Source organism: Manis pentadactyla, chromosome 3, assembly GCF_030020395.1.
Source record: "Manis pentadactyla isolate mManPen7 chromosome 3, mManPen7.hap1, whole genome shotgun sequence".
NCBI lineage: Eukaryota > Metazoa > Chordata > Mammalia > Pholidota > Manidae > Manis > Manis pentadactyla.
The window spans coordinates 56,953,811-56,972,653 of NC_080021.1; the positions used below are offsets into that span (position 1 = coordinate 56,953,811).

An 18,843-nucleotide genomic window follows, 5' to 3' on the forward strand; every position below is an offset into this window, starting at 1 on the left:
GAATGACTTCTACATTCCTTTATTAATGTCAGTATTCAAGTACCTACTGAATGTAAGGACTTGATTCTCATTGCCATGGTAGATATAGTGAAGAGATGTGTGCATACCTATAAGTATAATACAAAGCAGTGTGGCAAGTGCCAATTGAGTAGGTATATAGCTATGTTCCACTAGCTTTTTATTAGAAACTATAAGACTAGAAGTAGAAATAATCCTTAAATGTATTCCCAGATACCAGAAAGTTTTAATAGAAGCTAATACCTTAGGTCTGCCATAATTACTTGCACCTTGTAGGTGATCAACATGTCATGAATTGAACTAAAGCTAAATGTACCAGAAAATATACCAATGGGGGTTGAAAAGAGGAGATAAGACTGGCAGAGATTGAGTTACACCTTGGGAGGGTGAAGAAGAGGTCCTATCAATGATTAGACAGAAAAGAGACAAAGCAGCATGGAAGGAAACACATATGTCACCAGGCAGTAAGTAAACACACCTGACACAGTAAGTCAGGTCAGGGCCAAGAGAGTGGCACAAGCTAGTTTGGGGCAGAGGTACAGTGTCCTCAGAGGCTCTAGGGACCAGGGCCTCTAACATGAGCAGTCTCCTAAAGAGACCAATGTGTGGGCAAGAAATAAAATTATTCTAGCTTATTCCAAATTATTTTGAAATCAGATAACTCTCAGACTTTCTTTTAGGGCTTTCAGTTGAATGTGCTTACTGAACTTTTAGGATTTGACTGTCCCCACTGCACCCTTGTATTTTTCCATCTCTTCACAGACAACTAACTTCAAGTAGAAAACCCACAAATAGAAAAAAAAAAGTGTTAAAGTCAAATATATATTTGTAATAACACTATGATATAAGTGAGCTTCAGTTTAAATTAATGAACCAGTAAATACATGTGAGTAATATATTACCAGGTTTTTCCCAGATTTCTAAGATTTTATTCCTGGCAGTTTTCAGATAAGGAGAAAAGTTTACACATAGATGAATACGAGGGAAATAAAATTTATGTACCTCACATCCTTGACCTTGGCAACAAAAATTGTGAATTAAAATATTAAGTCACATAACTGTAAAGATAGCTTTGGTTTCATGACCTTTTTTTTTTTTATGTTTCATTTGGTTTGGTCATTTTAGACTAGGGAAGTTCCTTGGGAATTTAACTGAGGTATCACAGAAACATTAGCTATATTCCCTGTTTTCAACATTGGTACAGTGTATCTTGCTTTTCTTAATGTAGTATGTGGAAATAAAATATATGAAAATAGGGTGTATTGCAATTAAAAGATTAACCTACATAAATGGAATATAAAAAAAAAATTTAAAAGAATAATAATTGCTTCGAGGGACAAATATTTTATGATCTAAAATACCTAACAACTGTCATTGTTGCATTTGATACAGACTGTTATAATTACATGAGGGATCTGATGAATTGGTTATATGTGTAGAGACTACTAAATCTGGAGGCTCAATAGTAGACAGTTGTGATTTTTAAAATTATTTTCTTATCTTTCTGCTTAACATCAGAACCCCCTCTTCTTTGGAAATAGGAGAGGGCTTGTGAGTCCAAAGGTTGAAGTACTAAAAGCTTGATACTTTTCCATATTCTTGGCAGCCAAGGCACAGGTATATGATCTAAGATAGACAGTTGACCATCCTTGCCCCTAGTTGTTGTATAGGGAATAGTGTTACAAGGAAGGAATAAGAGATTAGAATTAGTGCCAGTGGCCTTCCATTGCCCCACTGTGTCAGGGTCAAGTGTCCCGCAGTAGTGGCCCCTTAACCAGGCTGTACCTTGGCCATGGATCCAGCTATCTAGCTTCCCAAGCTATCTGGTAGCCATCCAGGAAATTGTTTTTCTATTTAAGGACACCAAAAATAGTTTCAGATTTTACGTAACCACTACAATCACTCTTTAGAGTTGTGGAAAACTATTAGAGCCTAAGGATGCCTCAGGACTGATCTACAGGCTGTGCAATTTTTTTAAGTAATGATAAGAGGCCACCTGACTAAGCTCTAGGAGGGCAGAGTCCGTATCTGGCTTGATTACTATGGTATACCCAGCTCCTAGATCAGTGCCCCAGCAAACATGTTCAGTAAACTTTTGATTTTGACTTGAATGAATAAAATTGTAACACCCACCTATAGGCCTCCTCAATTTATTTTATATTTTTGGGTCCTAATTGCTTTTAATGTAGATTTTTCCTCAGAATGGAAAAGAACTCAAAGTGATTACACTAAGGTTTTAAATTCAGGTAAATAGCAGGTTGTTTTTTTCAGTAGCAGAAATGAGGAAAGAGATTAGGTTTCTGCTGTGATAAATCAAACCTTTTAAATGCTAAGGCTTTTATATTTTCATGTACAGGTTAAACAGGTTGTGTCAATCACTAGAAAGCCTTGTATTTGTTTGAAAATTACAACAGTCCCTCCTCCTGGACTTTGATCCAGCAAAGACAACTTATCTAATAACCTCTGATTGTCACAGGAACACTTGTATGAAGAGTGTTCTTTAGTTCTTTTAAAATGTTTTTGCATATGTGACTTATTTAAGCTTTCAACATGCTTAGAAAACTTTTTATTGTCCTGCTTTTGTTGTTTGTGACTCTGGGAGAAGGAAGGAAATCGTTTCTCAGTTTTCTGAATATAGAAAAGACTGAAATACTACTTTTCACAAAGACTGAAGAAATCATTATTATAAGATCAAGTTACAGAGATAAACAGCCAAATTCCAGCTACCTCTTTGTGCAATCAGAAGACCCTAAAATGCTGCAAGTGGTGAATGTGACAAAGACCTTATCGGACGTTACAAACTTTACCATAAACCTAGTGACTGATGAAGATGGAGAGACAAATTTGACCATTCAACTATGGGATTCTGAAGGTAGGCAAAAAATACTAATTGAAGAAATAAAGAATGTTAAAGTCAAAGTGCTCAAACGAAAAGATGGTCTTCTACAGGCGTCAATGCACATCGATAGAAATCTTCTAATGCTTATTCTACCAATGATATTGTTAAATAAATGTGCATTTGGTTGCAAGATTGAATTACAGGTGTTTCTAACAGCATGGAAGAGACCTTTGCCAGTAATTCTTACGGCAGTTACACAGTTTTTTCTTTTGCCATTTTGTGGATTTCTTTTGACACAGATTATGGCACTGCCTGAGGCACAGGCTTTTGGATTTGTAATGACCTGCACATGCCCAGGAGGTGGTGGAGGCTATCTCTTTGCTCTGCTTCTAGAAGGAGATGTCACTTTGGCCATTTTGATGACTTGCACTTCAACATTTTTGGCCCTGATCATGATGCCTGCCAATTCTTATATATACAGTAGGATGTTAGGGTTATCGGGTACATTTCATATTCCTGTTTCTAAAATTATGTCAACACTCCTTTTTATACTTATACCTACATCAGTTGGAATAGTCATCAAGCGTAGAATACCTGAAAAAGCGAACTTCCTGGAGAGAATAATTAGACCTCTGAGTTTTGTTTTACTCTTTGTAGGGATTTATTTGACTTTCAGAACAGGACTAATGTTTCTAAGAACAGTTAACCTAGAGGTGCTTCTACTGGGTGTCCTAGTTCCTGCTTTGGGTTTGTTGTTCGGGTACTCTTTTGCTAAAATTTCTATGCTGCCTCTTCCTGTTTGTAAAACTGTTGCTATTGAAAGTGGGCTACTGAATAGTTTTTTAGCCCTTGCTATTATTCAGCTCTCTTTTAAACAGTCCAAGGCAGATTTAGCTTCTGTCGCTCCTTTTACAGTGGCCATGTGTTCTGGCTGTGAAATGTTACTGATCCTTCTGTTCTACAAGGCTAAGAAAAGATGTATCCTTATTGTAGAAGATAAAGGGAAAAAAAATCCCCCAGTCTAACAAGGCATTACTGAATTCCTACTCTGAATGAGGTACTGTGGGGAGAATCAAAGAATATCTAAAATGATGCCTGCTCTCAACTCATTTGTGATCTGATTGAAAATTTGACATTGGGTGAGAAATATTTATATGTATAAAATCCTATGTGCTAGACAGACCCAATGAGTACGACAGTTTAAAGGAGAAGGATTCGAAGGAAGGAGATCACTCTTCAATGTTGGTTTAGAAATGTTTCATATAGTTGGATTTTAATGTGATACTTTATTATGGCCTGTTAAATAGGAAAGAGCAATTATAAAAACAAATAACAAAAACCTTCTCCTATAGTGACTGATATATACCAAGTGTTTACAGAAGGGCTATCCACATAATAGGCATTCAGTAAATGCTCACACAGTGACTCATCAAAATCAATATGTCTTAAACTAAATGTAGCATTTCTGCCCTCATAACTGCAATTCCTCTCATTTTCCGCATCTCTCTCTAAAGGTTATTAGTTCACCCTGAAACACAGGATCATCTCTTCCCCCTCTTCTCCTTTCTTCCCTTCTTATTCTTCATTATTGTCAAATTATTTCCTCTAGAAATTTTCCTAGAATATTAATCAGTCTCTTCTCCACTCCCAGCACTACTACTTTTATTCTATCCTTTATTGCTGCTTCCCTAAACCTTTCTTAAGTGGCTTTGGCTTCTCTGTCCATTCTCCAATCACTGTCAAATGAATCTTCCTAAAATCTAACTGATCATGTGCCTATTTGCCTTTTGAATGAAGTCTATATTCCTTAGTAAGGCATTTATTATGCTCTACTATCTGACTTAATTCTAGCTTTCCAGTTTCATCTCCTCTCCCACTTCCTTACTCACAGACTTTGCCCCAGTCTAACAGGATGACTTGGTATCTTGTGACTGCCTTCATTTGCACTGTACCTATTCGCACTGTTCCTACAACCTGAGGGGCCCACCTGATCTCTATCTAAATTTTGATCATTCTTTCAGACCTGGCTCAAATGTCACCCTTGCCATGGAAGTTTTTGCTCATCCCCTTAGCTGCCTGTTAATTAAATTTTCTAAATTTTCATCACAATTTTTTTATACTTGTAATATTTAGCCAACCTGACTTGATATAGAGCTATCTATGTTTCTCTCATATCCTTCCCCTATTGCTATAAATCCTTAAACATGAAAATTATAAACATATAAATAATATAATATGATAATATAAACAATATTCATTTTGATACTCCCAGTAATGTCTAGAACATTTCCTATGTGCTTATTCAAATAAAGTATAGAAGCACAGACTAGGGCCCAAATGAATAGTGTGCTTGTTTTTATATCACTTTTGAATTTTCATTGACAATTTTAGTATCTAGTTCCAGTATGCACTCTTCTCCAAAGAATTTGGGCATAAAAAATAAGAACTATCGCTCTAAATAGTCCTGCTTCCCACAGTTCCTACTCCTGTAGTTGAGGGCAAAGTGTTTAATCTCCCTGTAGTAGTTTCCTTGTCTTAACAATGCAGATAGTAAGGTGAACTCCATCAGATTGTCATGGGAAGTAAATGAGAACAAACTTATGGTGGCCTTAGAATAGTGCCTGGCACATAATATGTGCTCAGTAATTGTTAGCTGCTTTATTATTTTATCACAGTTTAAATCAGTTTTGACCCTGGTATATCTGATGTGGTTTGAAACATCAATCTGATAACCCTGATGGGGCATAAAACATTGAACATTTTCCTATCAGTGTTATTCATCACCTCACCCATACTATTAGGGAATTTTTGTTTAGTTTGCCAGTTGATAAGCAACCAGCTCTCTTTTTTTCTAGTTTCATCAAATCCAGCATATAAATAACAAAATCTATAAAACATCTGGCTTGGCATGATGGTAGATGGTTATTATTCATTTTATAAAATAATAATTTCCTATATGGGATATTGTACTACTGACTCCTTTAAACATAAGTCTCCATTAGGGGTTTAAATATACTTAAGCTTACACAAATTTAACTTACATAAGTTTGCATGAACATATTTTACTGATTGGGAGACAAGAAATGGCCTTTTTAGTTGTACTTGATCAACAAGACATTTCTGTGCACTTCAGCTTTCAAATCCATAAAATGAAGAGATTCAAGTGAGGTTTAAAATCTTGTTCAACTACTTAAGTCTGTCATTCTGGCATAAAACTCTAGGCTAACACCATGGACAGGGTGATGGGACGAAGTGAAGAAGGTTCTGGTTATGAGAATAACCACATATGAAGGTAATTTTCTAGTTAAGGAGAGAACCAAATTATAAGCTTCATGAGGGCAGGAGCCACATACTATTTTTTGAATTTCCTACAATGTTTAGCACAATACCTTGAACAGAGTCGTGGCTCATTATAAATTGAATTAATTAGTAATATCTATAGAGGTCAAGATCATATACTCTGAAGCCAGACTATGCTTGGTTCTTCAATTCCAGCTCTGTCAGTCACCAGCTGGGTGATATTGACCAAGCTACTTAATCTCTCTATGCCTAAATTCATGTAGAAAGTGGCGATAATGGTGGTACCTACTTCACAGTATTATTGTGAAGATTAATATTAGTAAGGTTCTCAGAACACCACCTAACATAGAGAAAACTCTATTATTATTGTTATTCTATGCATGTTTGAATCATCTTACACCTTCAAATCAGTTGAATGGAACTTGGAATATATTTTTTTCCCTTACAGATGTATTGCGGAAGACTTGAGATTTGTAAATAGTAAAATTTGTCTTAACTTGGATAGGGACGAAATTCCTTATTTTATTTTTTTTTAAGAATGGGAGACATAAAGCAAACTGTCTAATTGGTTGAATTCATACCAACCTTTTTACACATCCATGTGTGCTTAGATAAAAGATCCAGACGCAGAGGGGTAAGCCAATTTTTTATTTGTTTGTTTTGGTATCATTAATATACAATCACAAGAGCGTGAGCAACATTGAGATTACTAGATTCTCTCCATTATCAAGTCCCCACCACATTTCCCATTACATTCACTATCCATCAGTGTAGTAAGATGCTACAGAGTCACTACTTGTCTTCTCTGTGCTATCCTGCCTTCCCCGTGCCCCCACCCCACCCTGACATTATGTGTGCTAATTGTAATGCCCCTTATTCCCCTTCTCCCTCCCTTCCCACCCACCCTCCCCAGTCCCTTTCCCTTTGGTAACTGTTAGTCCATTCTTGGGTTCTGTGAGTTTGCTGCTGTTTTGTTGCTTCAGTTTTTGCTTTGTCCTTATGCTCCACAGATTAGTGAAATTGTTTGGTACTTGTCTTTCTCCACCTGGCTTATTTCACTGAGCATAATACCCTCTAGCTCCATCCATGTTGTTGTAAATGGTAGGAATTGTTTTCTTCTCATGGCTGAATAATATTCCATTGTATATATGTATCACATCTTCTTTATCCATTCATCTACTGATAGACACTTAGGTTGCTTCCATTTCTTGGCTATTGTAAATAGTGCTGTGATAAACATAGGGGTGCATCTGTCTTTTTCAAACTGGGCTCCTGCATTCTTAGGGTAAAATCCTAGGAGTGGAATTCCTGGGTCAAATGGTATTTCTATTTTGAGTTTTTTGAGGAACCTCCATACTGCTTTCCACAATGGTTAAACTAGTTTACATTCCCACCAGCAGTGTGAGAGGGTTCCCCTTTCTTCACATCCTCACCAGCATTTGTTGTTCCTAGTCTTTTCTATGTTGGCCATCCTAACTGGTGTGAGGTGATACCTCATTGTGGTTTTAATTTGCATTTCCCTGATAATTAGCAATGTGGAGCATCTTTTCATGTGCCTGTTGGCCATCTGAATTTCTTCTTTGGAGAAGTATCTGTTCATATCCTCCACCCTTTTTTTAATAGAGTTATTTGCTTTTTGGGTGTTGGGGTGTGTGAGTTCTTATATATTTTTGGATGTTAACCCCTTGTCAATATGTCATTTACAAATATATTCTCCCATACTGTAGGAAGCTAAGCCAATTTTATATAAAGTTTCTTTCCAACCATTAAGAGGGATGATTCTCTTGTACATTGTTCCTAGAAGAAAAATTCTATGTGTGTTATGAATTTCAACCTATGTTATGTCAAAATATTGAGAAGGAAAAATTTTCCTCTACTTTTCAAAGGTTCTTCCAGCTGGTCTATGGATATAAATTGCCATGGAACAGATTAACAAGAGAAAATCAAATTTGATTTTGTACAAACAGGAGCCCTATATACAGGAGTGGTTCAAATACAAAAAGGTAAAATGAGGTGTATATTGCCTCCTCAGCTAAGGAATGGGAATAGGGCCTAGGGCTGCAAAGGTGAGAAGGGCAAGTCATAGAGCAATAAGAGCAGATGTGTGGTAATTAGATGTTTGCCCTGCCACAAAGATGGGTCATTCAGATAAAATTTACCTCTGGTAATAACTGTTATTCTGGGAAAGACACCCAATTTAGATTTTTCTAGGTAGTTAAGGGAGGGGCAAAACTTTCCACTTGTTACAGAACCATCAAATCATCCTCTTGCCCCAAGGTGCGGCAAGTGGACCACTGACACCTGGGCATTGTGAAAAACAGTAAGTTTATTACAGGGCACCAAGTAAGGAGAACAGGGAGTTAATGCTCTAAAATCCCAAACTCCCCACTGGCTGAGAAGCATGGGCTTAAAGGGAAAATGATGAGTAAGGATTTCAGGACACGTGATTAGCTCACGGACATCTGATTGGTTGAGCATTAGGTAACCAGGAGATATTTTTGGGAATCACACTTAACCAGTCTTCTGGGGTCTACATACTTGCAGTGAGCATGCAGTCCTTCTGGTGGGCTCACAGCTCTTGTAAAACAACTCAAGGATATGCATCAGGACATTATCTATAGTTCCTGAGGGGAAACTGAAGTCCTGTTACCTTGATCTACATCTAAACTAAACTATTATTACTCTTGCCTAGCCTGCTTCTGCTCTGCTCCCGCACGTATCCATTGTCCTAATCGTCATTAACTATCCAACCCAGTCCCCACACTGGCATGGAGGGCTCTGGACATGTAGTATAAGAGAGTCTGAGGGTCTTCCCTGAGGAAGGGGTACTATTAGCAGTGAACTCACAGGGTCTCGATTGTCTTCAGCTCAAAACAGTCCACATCCAAAGTGGCACATTTAGGAAAAACCAAGAGCAATGTATGAAGTACTGAGGCTTTTGCATCCATCTGAACCACTCACAGCATTGGACAAAAATCTTTGGTTTGTGCGGGACCAGTTTGCAATACAGCCAAAATCAGACCTGTGCTCTAGACCTCCCTGTGCACTAGAGGATTCTTCTTTTCACTGTCAGGCAGGCTCCTGGGAGCAGAAAAGCCTCTTTGGACTAAAAACTGAATTATTTGAAAACAATTGTGAGGTAGCAGCTGAGGCCTCTAGGAAAAGATTGGACTTCCTGTTCGCAAGGCAGCTTGCAATAGTTTTAATTTGAATAAGATATTTGCCCTTCTATCTATCTTATTTCACATTGCTTACACTGATTTTAGCAGCTTTGCCATATCAGTGGGACCGTGTTCATTTAAAGGAGAATTATAGAGGACTCTGATGACAGTTCTGCAAAGATCTGGAAAATTTTATTTGGTTGTGAATCCACACTTGTCACCATGTAGTTGGCAGGATATTTATTTTAAAATGACTGACAATGAAAAACAAAAAGCTGATTTCTAAAGTTTTTTTTTAAATCAAGAAAACAAAAGCATCACTTGCTAGACAAATCAAGATGTTCAAATCAGATACCAAGGCATCATTCTTTAATGAAGACAAAATTCTGCCTCTTTGTGAGACTGAGAAGTGGTCCAACTGTTCACATCATTCATCTTTTGAGAACACTTTCATTTACAACAGGTTGGTGACAATACCCTGTCTTTTGATCAAACTAAGGGGAGTAATCATCGGGAAAGCAAGGAGCTGAATAACCCAGTTCCCTGTTCCTGTTGTGACTAGCACATCTTACATCTGTGATATTTTTTGCATTGAAATGATAAAACTATATATACCACGATACAAGACCTATTATTTCAAGAAGAGGAAACATTTTAAGGACCATAAACTAATCCTTATATCTCATACAGTACAACTTTATTGTGCCATATATTCCCTGAGTGTGGACTTTGGAATCTGTGTGTTCCACTCTGCTCTTGCTGTATGACCTGAGGTCCAGTGTTTCTCTTGAGCCTCAGTTTCCTCATCCATATGATGAAGTTAATTTCATCTTCCTCATGGAACTGTTATGATGTTTGAATAAAATAATGCATATGAAGACCCAAGAGCCTGAAACATGGCAAGTCCTCAATAAATGGTAATCAAATGAACTATGGAGAAAAGGGACAGTTGGTACTGGTCATCAATTGTCTATCAATCAGTCATAGGTTTATTATAGTATATATGTACATACATGTATTGTAGGTTTGCCTAGTACGTGTTTCGCAAATAAAAGCTGCAAAACCTCAAAACCTGAGTTGTACCCCGGAACTGTATTTTGCCAAAAGAGTAGTATGGAATAAAAGGGAGAAAGGAAGGGCATTGGGAAAACGGGAAGGAATGGAAGACGGAAGAAGGGATGAGCAAAGCAAAGAGGAAATAAAATTTTTAAAAAACTATAGAAGAATCTACAAGAAGTGGAAGTGAATTCGAAAGTCAAAGAACCAGAAGAAGAAAAAGACAGCCCGCGAGCGCCTCCGGAGGCGGGATGCGCAGAGGCCACGCCCCGTGGGCGGGCCCGCAGGGCGGGACTTCCTGGCCGGGGCTTTTTCGCTCATCCTCCGGAAGAGCCGCGCCGCGGATTCCCCCGGTAGCTCAGCGAGGCCGACGCCATCCAAGCCCAGGTGAGCGCTGCCTTCTTGCGACCCGGCACCCTTCGGGCGGGCGCGGCGGCTTTCCCCTGCCCGGCCCGCGGCCTGAGTGGGTGGGCGCGGGACTCGGCGCCCGAGGACGGGGGCAGCCGTTGGGGCGGCTTCATCCCTGCCCCGCCCCCGCGTGGTGTAGCGGTTTCGCCCACGCGATCTCACTGATCCCTTGAGGCACCTCCTCTAGAATATTTCGCCCTTTTTCAGTTTACCGATTCCTAAGAAGCTCAGAGAGAACTGGCGTTTTCCCAGGGTCAAGGAGTCGCAGTGTTAGTCGCGCTGCTGGGAACAGGTGGCACCGCAAGGTTGCCTGGCTCTCACCGCCGGGAAGGCTGTGACCAGAGCAGACAGCTGGGAATACTTCTAGGTGTTTGTCTTTGGGAAAGTGAAGCTGAATAAGATGTGGTCCCTGCTATCAAGATATACATCCAAAGTGGTTGGGAAGATAAGGCATACACATAAGCGACTCAAATGTAAGGAAGACGTTACCGAGTGCCCTAAGAGTGATGTACAAGTTTTATTGGGCTTTTTCAGGACAAGACGTCTTCTGAGCTTCTCACTGTTCCGCCTAAGGAAGGTCATTCAGACTGGGGACTCAGTTGCTGCCTACTCAGATGACACATATTTATATCTGCAGGCCATACTTCTTTGAGCGCAGGATCTCTATATTCAGCGGCCTAATTGACATCTCCTTTTGATTGCACGAAGGCTTGTCGTCCTCCAAACTATTGATCCCCCTCCCTCCTACAGCTCCCCAAACCTGACTATATTCCATGCTCCCTGTTTAAATAGGTGCCACCATTACCCATTCATTTGCCAGAATGGGAAATTTGGGCATCATTAAACTCTCCCTGTTACCCCATATCCTGTCTATTACTAAGCACCCCCAGTTTTACCTCCCAAAGCAAATCTCTTGATTCTCTCAACTTCTTTATTCCATCCCCACCCCTTTAAGCCTGGCTTCAGGTCTCCTCTGAACTACTGGAACTAAACTGCATCCCCTAAATCCCAATCTCCCATCCATTCTGCGCAGACACAGTCTCCACTCTTCTGTACACCCTCCAATCGATTCTGTTCAATAGTGATGGTGAAGTCATTCCTCATGGCTCTCAAATTAAAATCTTATCCCTCAGGCCCTGCATGGGTGAGCTTCAATCTCTCCAGGCTCATCCACCCAGGTCTCCCTTATCTCTGAGCTTTCACACTTAGGCCTTTTACTTTCTCTTCACAGACCAGGTGTCTTGCAGTTGAGTTAGTTAATGCCTGTTGTCCTTCAAATCTTGATTTAATCATGCCCTCAAGGGAAAACTATCTGATACCTGACACCAGGTCAGAGCTCCCCTGTTACATGATTCTCATTGCACTTCTCCAACTTAGCCTCTATTAAATTTGTGAGTTTACATGTAGCCTGTGATTTTTTGGATTAACATGACTCCCTACTAGAGTGTGAACCAGGCCTGTTTTTTCTCACCATGAGCAGTACAGCAAATACTAGGTATTCAGCAAATAACTGTAGAATGATTAAACAAGTAATGGCTACTGGCAAAGAATCCCTGAAGAAAGGGTAGCTTTGGAAGTGGGCCTTGAAGAATTGGTAGGAGTTACATCATTGCTTTCAGGAGGAGGAGGTATCGAGTGGCTTGAACAAAGATTCAGACAAGAAAGCAGTTGCATCAGGAGAACATCTACCTCAGTTGAGTCAAGAAGAGAGGAATGGGAGTAAGAATGAGAAAAAAAGAGTTTGGAAACAGTTTTGAAACACTAAGCAGTTGCGTCTATTACTCAGAGTGGTTTCCTTTTTAAATGTTTTAAAATGCTTATAACAGGGGAAAAAAAGCCACTAGCAGAAACAGCTCACTGCTGTATCTATCCTTTGCCCTCCACTCCTGTCTCCTCCCCATTCATATACTGTGAGCACCTGTGATAGGAATCTCTGAGTAGCCTTAAAGGTAAAACTCTGTGTTAGTTATACTCAATTTAAGAAGGTGACAAAATTGGGCTTGCTTTATAGATGATACCACATTTTTCTGAGTCTGACAGCTTAAAAAGCTTCACTGTCCTAGGTACAGACTTTACAGTGTGATCCTACTGGTGGCAAGTTATTTGAGTCTTCTCTTCAGAAGTCTTTGGAAAGCTGCACAACTCAGAAGATAAAAATATGTTGTTGTTTTTTCCTCTCTGAAACTCAGGGCAATAAATTTCTTTTTTTGCTTTATTATTTATTTAGTGTTGGAAATTTCTTTCCTCCGAATGTTTTAATATAAAGAGCAACAGACTTTAAAATCATAATTGAATTTGAAATTCTGACAGTGACATTTGTCAGTATAACATTGGGTGAATTATCATCTCTGAGCTTTAAGTGCTTCCTTACAATCTCATTAAAAGAATTCACCTGTGTAAAGCAGTGGCCCCGCCTGACTTTCAGTTAGTACATGTACTGCTACCCCTTCCCTTCACGGCTTCTTGGATTTCAGGCTTTCCAGTGTTTCCTTGTATTTTCACTTTATTCTCCCCCTAAACATGCACCTAGTTTAAAAATAGTTCTTGTGTTATTCTCCATTCCCCCACACCAGTGTTTTTGGAAATGTGAAATAATATGGGCACTTTGGGAGACGCACAGAGTATTTTTTGTTATAAAAATGTTTCTATAATAGAAGTGAAGTAATTAAGGTAAACAGTGATTTTTAGTGGAGCTATGAGTAAATGTGTAAAAAAATTTGAACTCTAGAAAAGTATGAATCTTGAATGAAAGTATTTTGTCAAGTAGGATGTGTTTGTGAACTAACTATTCTATACTTAAGACTTTTAGAGATTTGTTACTGCTTTGTCCTGATACGTGTTAAATCCATTCAGAAGATGGCTGATCTTTGGCAGGAATGCATGGATTATGCAGTTACCCTAGCAAGACAAGCTGGAGAGGTATGAACTGAAATCTTGTCAGCCATAATGTGATGGATGTGAACAGTGTGTGGTTGCTTGTTAAATAAAACATGTGTTTCTGTTAATCTGTATATGTTTTCATTTTGCTAGACACTTGAAATGGAGTAAATACTCTTGATTTTTATGTCATTAAACTTTTGTAATGAGGATTGTAAATCTAAAAGAGGATGTAAAATTACATGATTTTGTAAAGGTCATAACCACTAATGGTTATACATTATGGTGAGAAGTTTTTAAAAATATCATTGAGGACAGATGGAATGTTTCAAACTGTTTCTGTATTTCTTCTTTGACTTTGATGTAAAATGATTTATGGTCTCTCTATTTGCTTACCAAAAAAATCTTTTTAGGTGGTTCGTGAAGCTCTAAAAAATGAAATGAATGTTATGGTCAAAAGTTCTCCAGTTGATTTGGTAACTGCTACTGATCAAAAAGTTGAAAACATGCTTATCTCTTCCATAAAGGAAAAGTATCCATCTCACAGGTATTTCTTATTTCACTTTCACACGGATTAAGTGAAACCTAGGTTGGAGTCAGTAGAGTAGATGAAAACTTGCATTCTAGACAGAGAAGTTGACTTCAGTTAAGCTGAGCAGGAATTTATTTGGAGAGTGTTGGTTAGCTCTGGAGCCCCGAGAGCAGGGCTCAGGGAAGAAGGCCATGCTAGACAAAGGCCAGGAGCCGCTGCTTCCCGTGCAGCTGGGCGCCTCCCTCCTGACCCCACTGGCTCTGAGTGTCTTTACCTCATTAAATCAAGATTACAAAGTCTGGGCAGGAACATCTTCTTGCTGAACTCAGGCTGTTGCCTAAGCTCAAGCTGCCAGGGAGCTGCCAACAGGGTGTTTGGGTTCTTTTATACTGCAATAAATGTTGGGATGCTAGGAAGCTAACATGACAGATATTTGCCATAGGCATGATTTAGAAGTTCAATTTTATTCTCTATATGCAGACTTTTTAATATGGAAGAATGGGCATCTTTAGGGAGTTTGAGAGAAAATACTAGTATCAGGGCTCTCTTTCAAGCCCAGAAACATAGTAGAAACATTGTTTTCATTTTAAAGTTTTAACATTGTCATTCTCGACTTCTTCTTGGTCTTGCCTGTGGCCATTTTTGGTATTTTAGCCAATGAGAAGAGAAAATGTTTAAAGCTGTGGCTAAATATACTTCTCAATAGAAAGGTTTATAGCTAAGACAAAAAGAGAGAAAAGAAAGTTATGATAATGATTATTAGGACAATTTTGTATTGAGTAAAGGAACAAAAAATGTAGGAAAGGAGAGAAGAAAACCAGTGACTGGGACACCGTTTACAGAATGTACTGGGATATACTGCATAGTACACACTACTTTTAATGGATACCTAGTCCTGGCTAGGGTCTCGGGTGAGGGAGGCAGTCATCTCAAGGCTGAAGCGGGGCTGAATGATCCTCCCACTTATGTCATTATTGGTGATGTCAGTTCTTCATGGTTTGTCTGCTTATAGGCTTCCCTCATTTCTCCCCCATGGGGGTCTCTCCACAGAGCAGCCTGTAACACAGGGCCTGGCTTCCCCCAGAGCGAGAGAGGGGAGGGGAGAGGAGGGGAAATAGAGTGAGTAAGATGGAAACACAGTGCCATTTTGTGAAGGAGTCTTCACAGTTGCATATTATCACTTCTGCTTTGTTCTCTCTGTTAAAAAGGAGTCACTAAGTCCAAATTCTCAATCAAGGCAAGGGGTGTTAGGCTCTACCTCTTGAACAGAGACATCTGAGAGAATTTGTGGACTTAGTTTTAAAAGTACCACATTTCCTTAAAAAGTTCTCATTTGCAACAAATGCCCTTTTCAGATGTGTGTGTGTGCGTACACATACATGTGTTTTACTTACCCTGTTATTGCATTTGAGAATTTTGAATCCCGTTATTTTCCACATGACTTTGGGGGAAATAAAACTTCCTCAGTTTCATCAGACAGAAGGAAAAAGAAATACCAAGAAAAGTATGTGTAGACTTTTGTTATGTTTTACATCAGACTCCATATAGCTAAGGGAATGTTAAGGTTTGAAAATTCTTGAAAGCAATGTAAAGATTTGGAGTTTGTCCTTCTTGCTTTTAGTTTCATTGGTGAGGAATCTGTGGCAGCTGGGGAGAAAAGTGTCTTAACTGACAACCCTACATGGATCATTGACCCTATTGATGGAACAACCAACTTTGTACATAGGTAGGTTCTTACAATTGGAATACTGTAGTTACTATTTATTAATTGAATAGACCTTTAGAGTACTGTGTTCATGAACATAAATACTTTAGAGAATTGTGTAATTTGTAGAGTAAAATTATGGAGAATTTTCATCAGATATGGGAGAAGTGATGAAATAGGAATCTTGTGGATATACACAGGAGAGTGCTCTGCCCGCCATCCTTTTTCTCACTGTTAGAACCAGGTAGAAATGTAAGCCAGCATCATGGTCGCTTGGAGATCAGTTAAGGAACTAATGGGGTCATTATTGCAGTGTTGTCTGTATAGAATGGGTTTCAATCCAGGAGGAAAAAACTGTCAAAAAGAGCATGGTTTTTATGATCAGTAGACTTGGGTTGAATGAATCCTTGTGAAAGCCTATTGTATAGGTTTTCTGACCTTGGGCAAGTTACATAATCTTTCTAAACCTCAGTTGTTTTCTTTTTTAAAAATCTATAAACTGTGACTTTTAATGGTAATAGAATTGTTTGGGGACTCAATGAGTAGTGTATTTACATAAGAACTTATAGAATGCCAGACACAGAGTAACTGTATATAACTTAGTGTATTAGCACTAGAAGAAAACTTGGTGGAATTGCCAGTGAGGGTTATAATGAGTAACCTAGTTGGTGGGATTACATAGAAATGTTATATTTAAAGTTGCCATGTAGCTGTAGATACTATTATTAATAAAGAATTGTTAAAGTCTATTAAGTTAAGATGTAGAGTCTATATGTGATAGGATGTAAATGTGGAGAGATACTCAAGGGACATTTTAACAGAGATTATAATAAAGTGTGTATAGTATGATCCCATTTTTGTTAAAAACTATTAAATATTTTTTGAAGTTTTTATTTTCAGTAGTTAATGTTGAATGTATTTGTCGATTTTCTTCATCTGGATCCTCTTCTGAGTCAAAAATTACAACGTGTGTTCAAATTCATGTCAGTATAGCAGTAACTGTGGCTAACAGTTTACTTTTCAGATGTGAAGCTGTAAAATTTGGTGTTGAGACAAGTAACAATTTATTCTGTACAATTCAATACCTGTGTTTATAGGTCTAGACTAGGAGAAATGACCAAAGAAGAAAGGCTTTTCTTTTTAACCATGATCAACTAAAATATTTTTTAAATTTGTTTCTATTTTTTGAAAAAATATTTTACATAGTTATTATATTCATAGTGTTAAACCTTCAAAACATACAAAACAGCAAAGTGTCCTTCTCACTTCTGACTCCAATTCTCAAGACCTGTCTTTGGAGGTAACCATTGTTACCAGTTTCTTGTGAATCCTTTCAGAGATTTTCCTGCCTGTAGGAACATCCTCTTGTGTATGTATCTGTATATACTACCTCCCCTACCATTGACACAAAGGGTTGCATACTATACACACTGTTCTGGGATAGGAGGAATGATACTGTTTATATGAAAATTTTTGTAAGCAATTCTATTATGAAAATGCATGTTTATTGAAAACAAGTTCTGTCTTGGTAAATTTGTATGTGTATGTTTTCTTTTAAGATTTCCTTTTGTAGCAGTTTCGATTGGCTTTGTTGTAAATAAAAAGGTATGTTATTTAAATTTATAGTTGCTAAAATGCCTTGTTCTCATTTCTGAGAAAGAATAAATATAATAGATTTAGGTTTGTGCCTATATTCAGTCTATATTTTGAAATGAGCCTCAGAACTATTAAAATGATCATTTTCCAGCAAAAATTATACTTTTTTCCAGCAAAGAAAATTTGATATTTTTGAGAAACAAGAGTTGTAAGGAAAAAAATATACAAAAGTAACTGAAATACAATTCAGTATTTAATCATCATTATGTATGTAATAGAGTCAGGTGTCACAGTAGTTGACCTATGATATAAAATTCTTAATGGAAGAGGTATCCTTCTATTTCTGTTTGAAATCCTTTAATAGGTGTCAGTGAAGGGAGACACTGAAAGACCAGGAAGTGGTTGATACCAAGGCATATGTGGAAAATGCAGAGTATGTTCATGAACCCAAATATCTGCTACATTGAAAACCTAGTAGAGTAAAATCTGTAGCTATTGCATTCCCTTGCTGTTTAGCTATTTGATCAAACAATGGATGTGTTTGCTAACATCCCACATACCTGTCTTCAAGGAGCTTGTGATAAGTTCGATCAGCATGTACACAAGAGAGTCAAGAAATCTCTGCAAGTAAACGCATAAGTAGTGCAAATGAAATCTTAGGCACAGGGTTGTATTAATCAGTGAGAACATCCAGAAGGACCTGTGTGAGCTCTTGGCATAAAATCGGCTGGACTGTGTGCTGTCCCTGCCATTGAACTCCCAGCTCAGTGACAAAGTTAGATGTGTTAACAGATAATGTGTGGTGGAACTGTGAAAAGAAATACAGCGAGGACATGAAAAGGGTGTAAGCAACTTACTGAGAAATGGTGTGGAAAACTCCATAATAGTAGGGGTCTTAGACTTCGGTCATGTTAGTTGGGTCTAGGAGCTCAGGCATTTGCCAGGTAAAGAAAAGGGAAAGCATTTTAACCAGAAAGAACAGCTTGAAGAGCATGATATGTGTGTGGGAGTGATAAGATGTTCATTGTGAGTGAAACTGGAAGTGGCAGGAGCAGAACTGATGGGGTAAGTTAGTTGTGGTCTTTGTGAGGCATTGTAGCCTGTCCAGGCAGGCCAGGACATTTAGAGTGTTTTTAAGTGATAGGAAACCAGTAGAGGTTTTTTTAAAGTGCAGAGTGACAGATAATTGTAGCAAGGTAAAGATTATAAAGATTATACCAGAGGCATGGGGTAGGTGATTCTGAACTAAGATGTGCTAGTGAGAATAACCCAGGAAATGCCAATCTGGAAATGTTTTCAAGATAAAATACGATGGGGAAGGAATGAGGTTAGATCAGGTAATGAGTGATTT

The 18,843-nt window shown here is 38.3% G+C and overlaps 2 protein-coding genes across 4 annotated transcripts in view; both read left to right on the forward strand.

Moving 5' to 3' along the window:
* Positions 1-75: 75 nt before the first annotated feature.
* Positions 76-4,929, forward strand: SLC10A5 (solute carrier family 10 member 5). Its single transcript, XM_036919429.2, has one exon. It carries the CDS (start codon positions 2,569-2,571, stop codon positions 3,880-3,882), a length of 1,314 nt encoding a protein of 437 aa, XP_036775324.2. The 5' UTR covers positions 76-2,568; the 3' UTR covers positions 3,883-4,929.
* Positions 2,777-18,843, forward strand: part of IMPA1 (inositol monophosphatase 1) — a 34,758-nt gene continuing 18,691 nt past the window's right edge. The window contains exons 1-5 of one of the 3 annotated variants that reach the window (XM_057497932.1): positions 2,777-2,890; positions 13,584-13,701; positions 14,073-14,206; positions 15,813-15,917; positions 17,456-17,501. In XM_057497932.1, coding sequence (XP_057353915.1) covers positions 13,639-13,701; positions 14,073-14,206; positions 15,813-15,917; positions 17,456-17,501 — 348 coding nt within the window. In that variant the 5' untranslated portion in view covers positions 2,777-2,890; positions 13,584-13,638. Of the gene's footprint in view, positions 2,891-10,473; positions 10,762-13,583; positions 13,702-14,072; positions 14,207-15,812; positions 15,918-17,455; positions 17,502-18,843 lie in introns of those variants that run through there. The other 2 variants (XM_036919431.2, XM_036919430.2) reach the window with 2 other exon arrangements.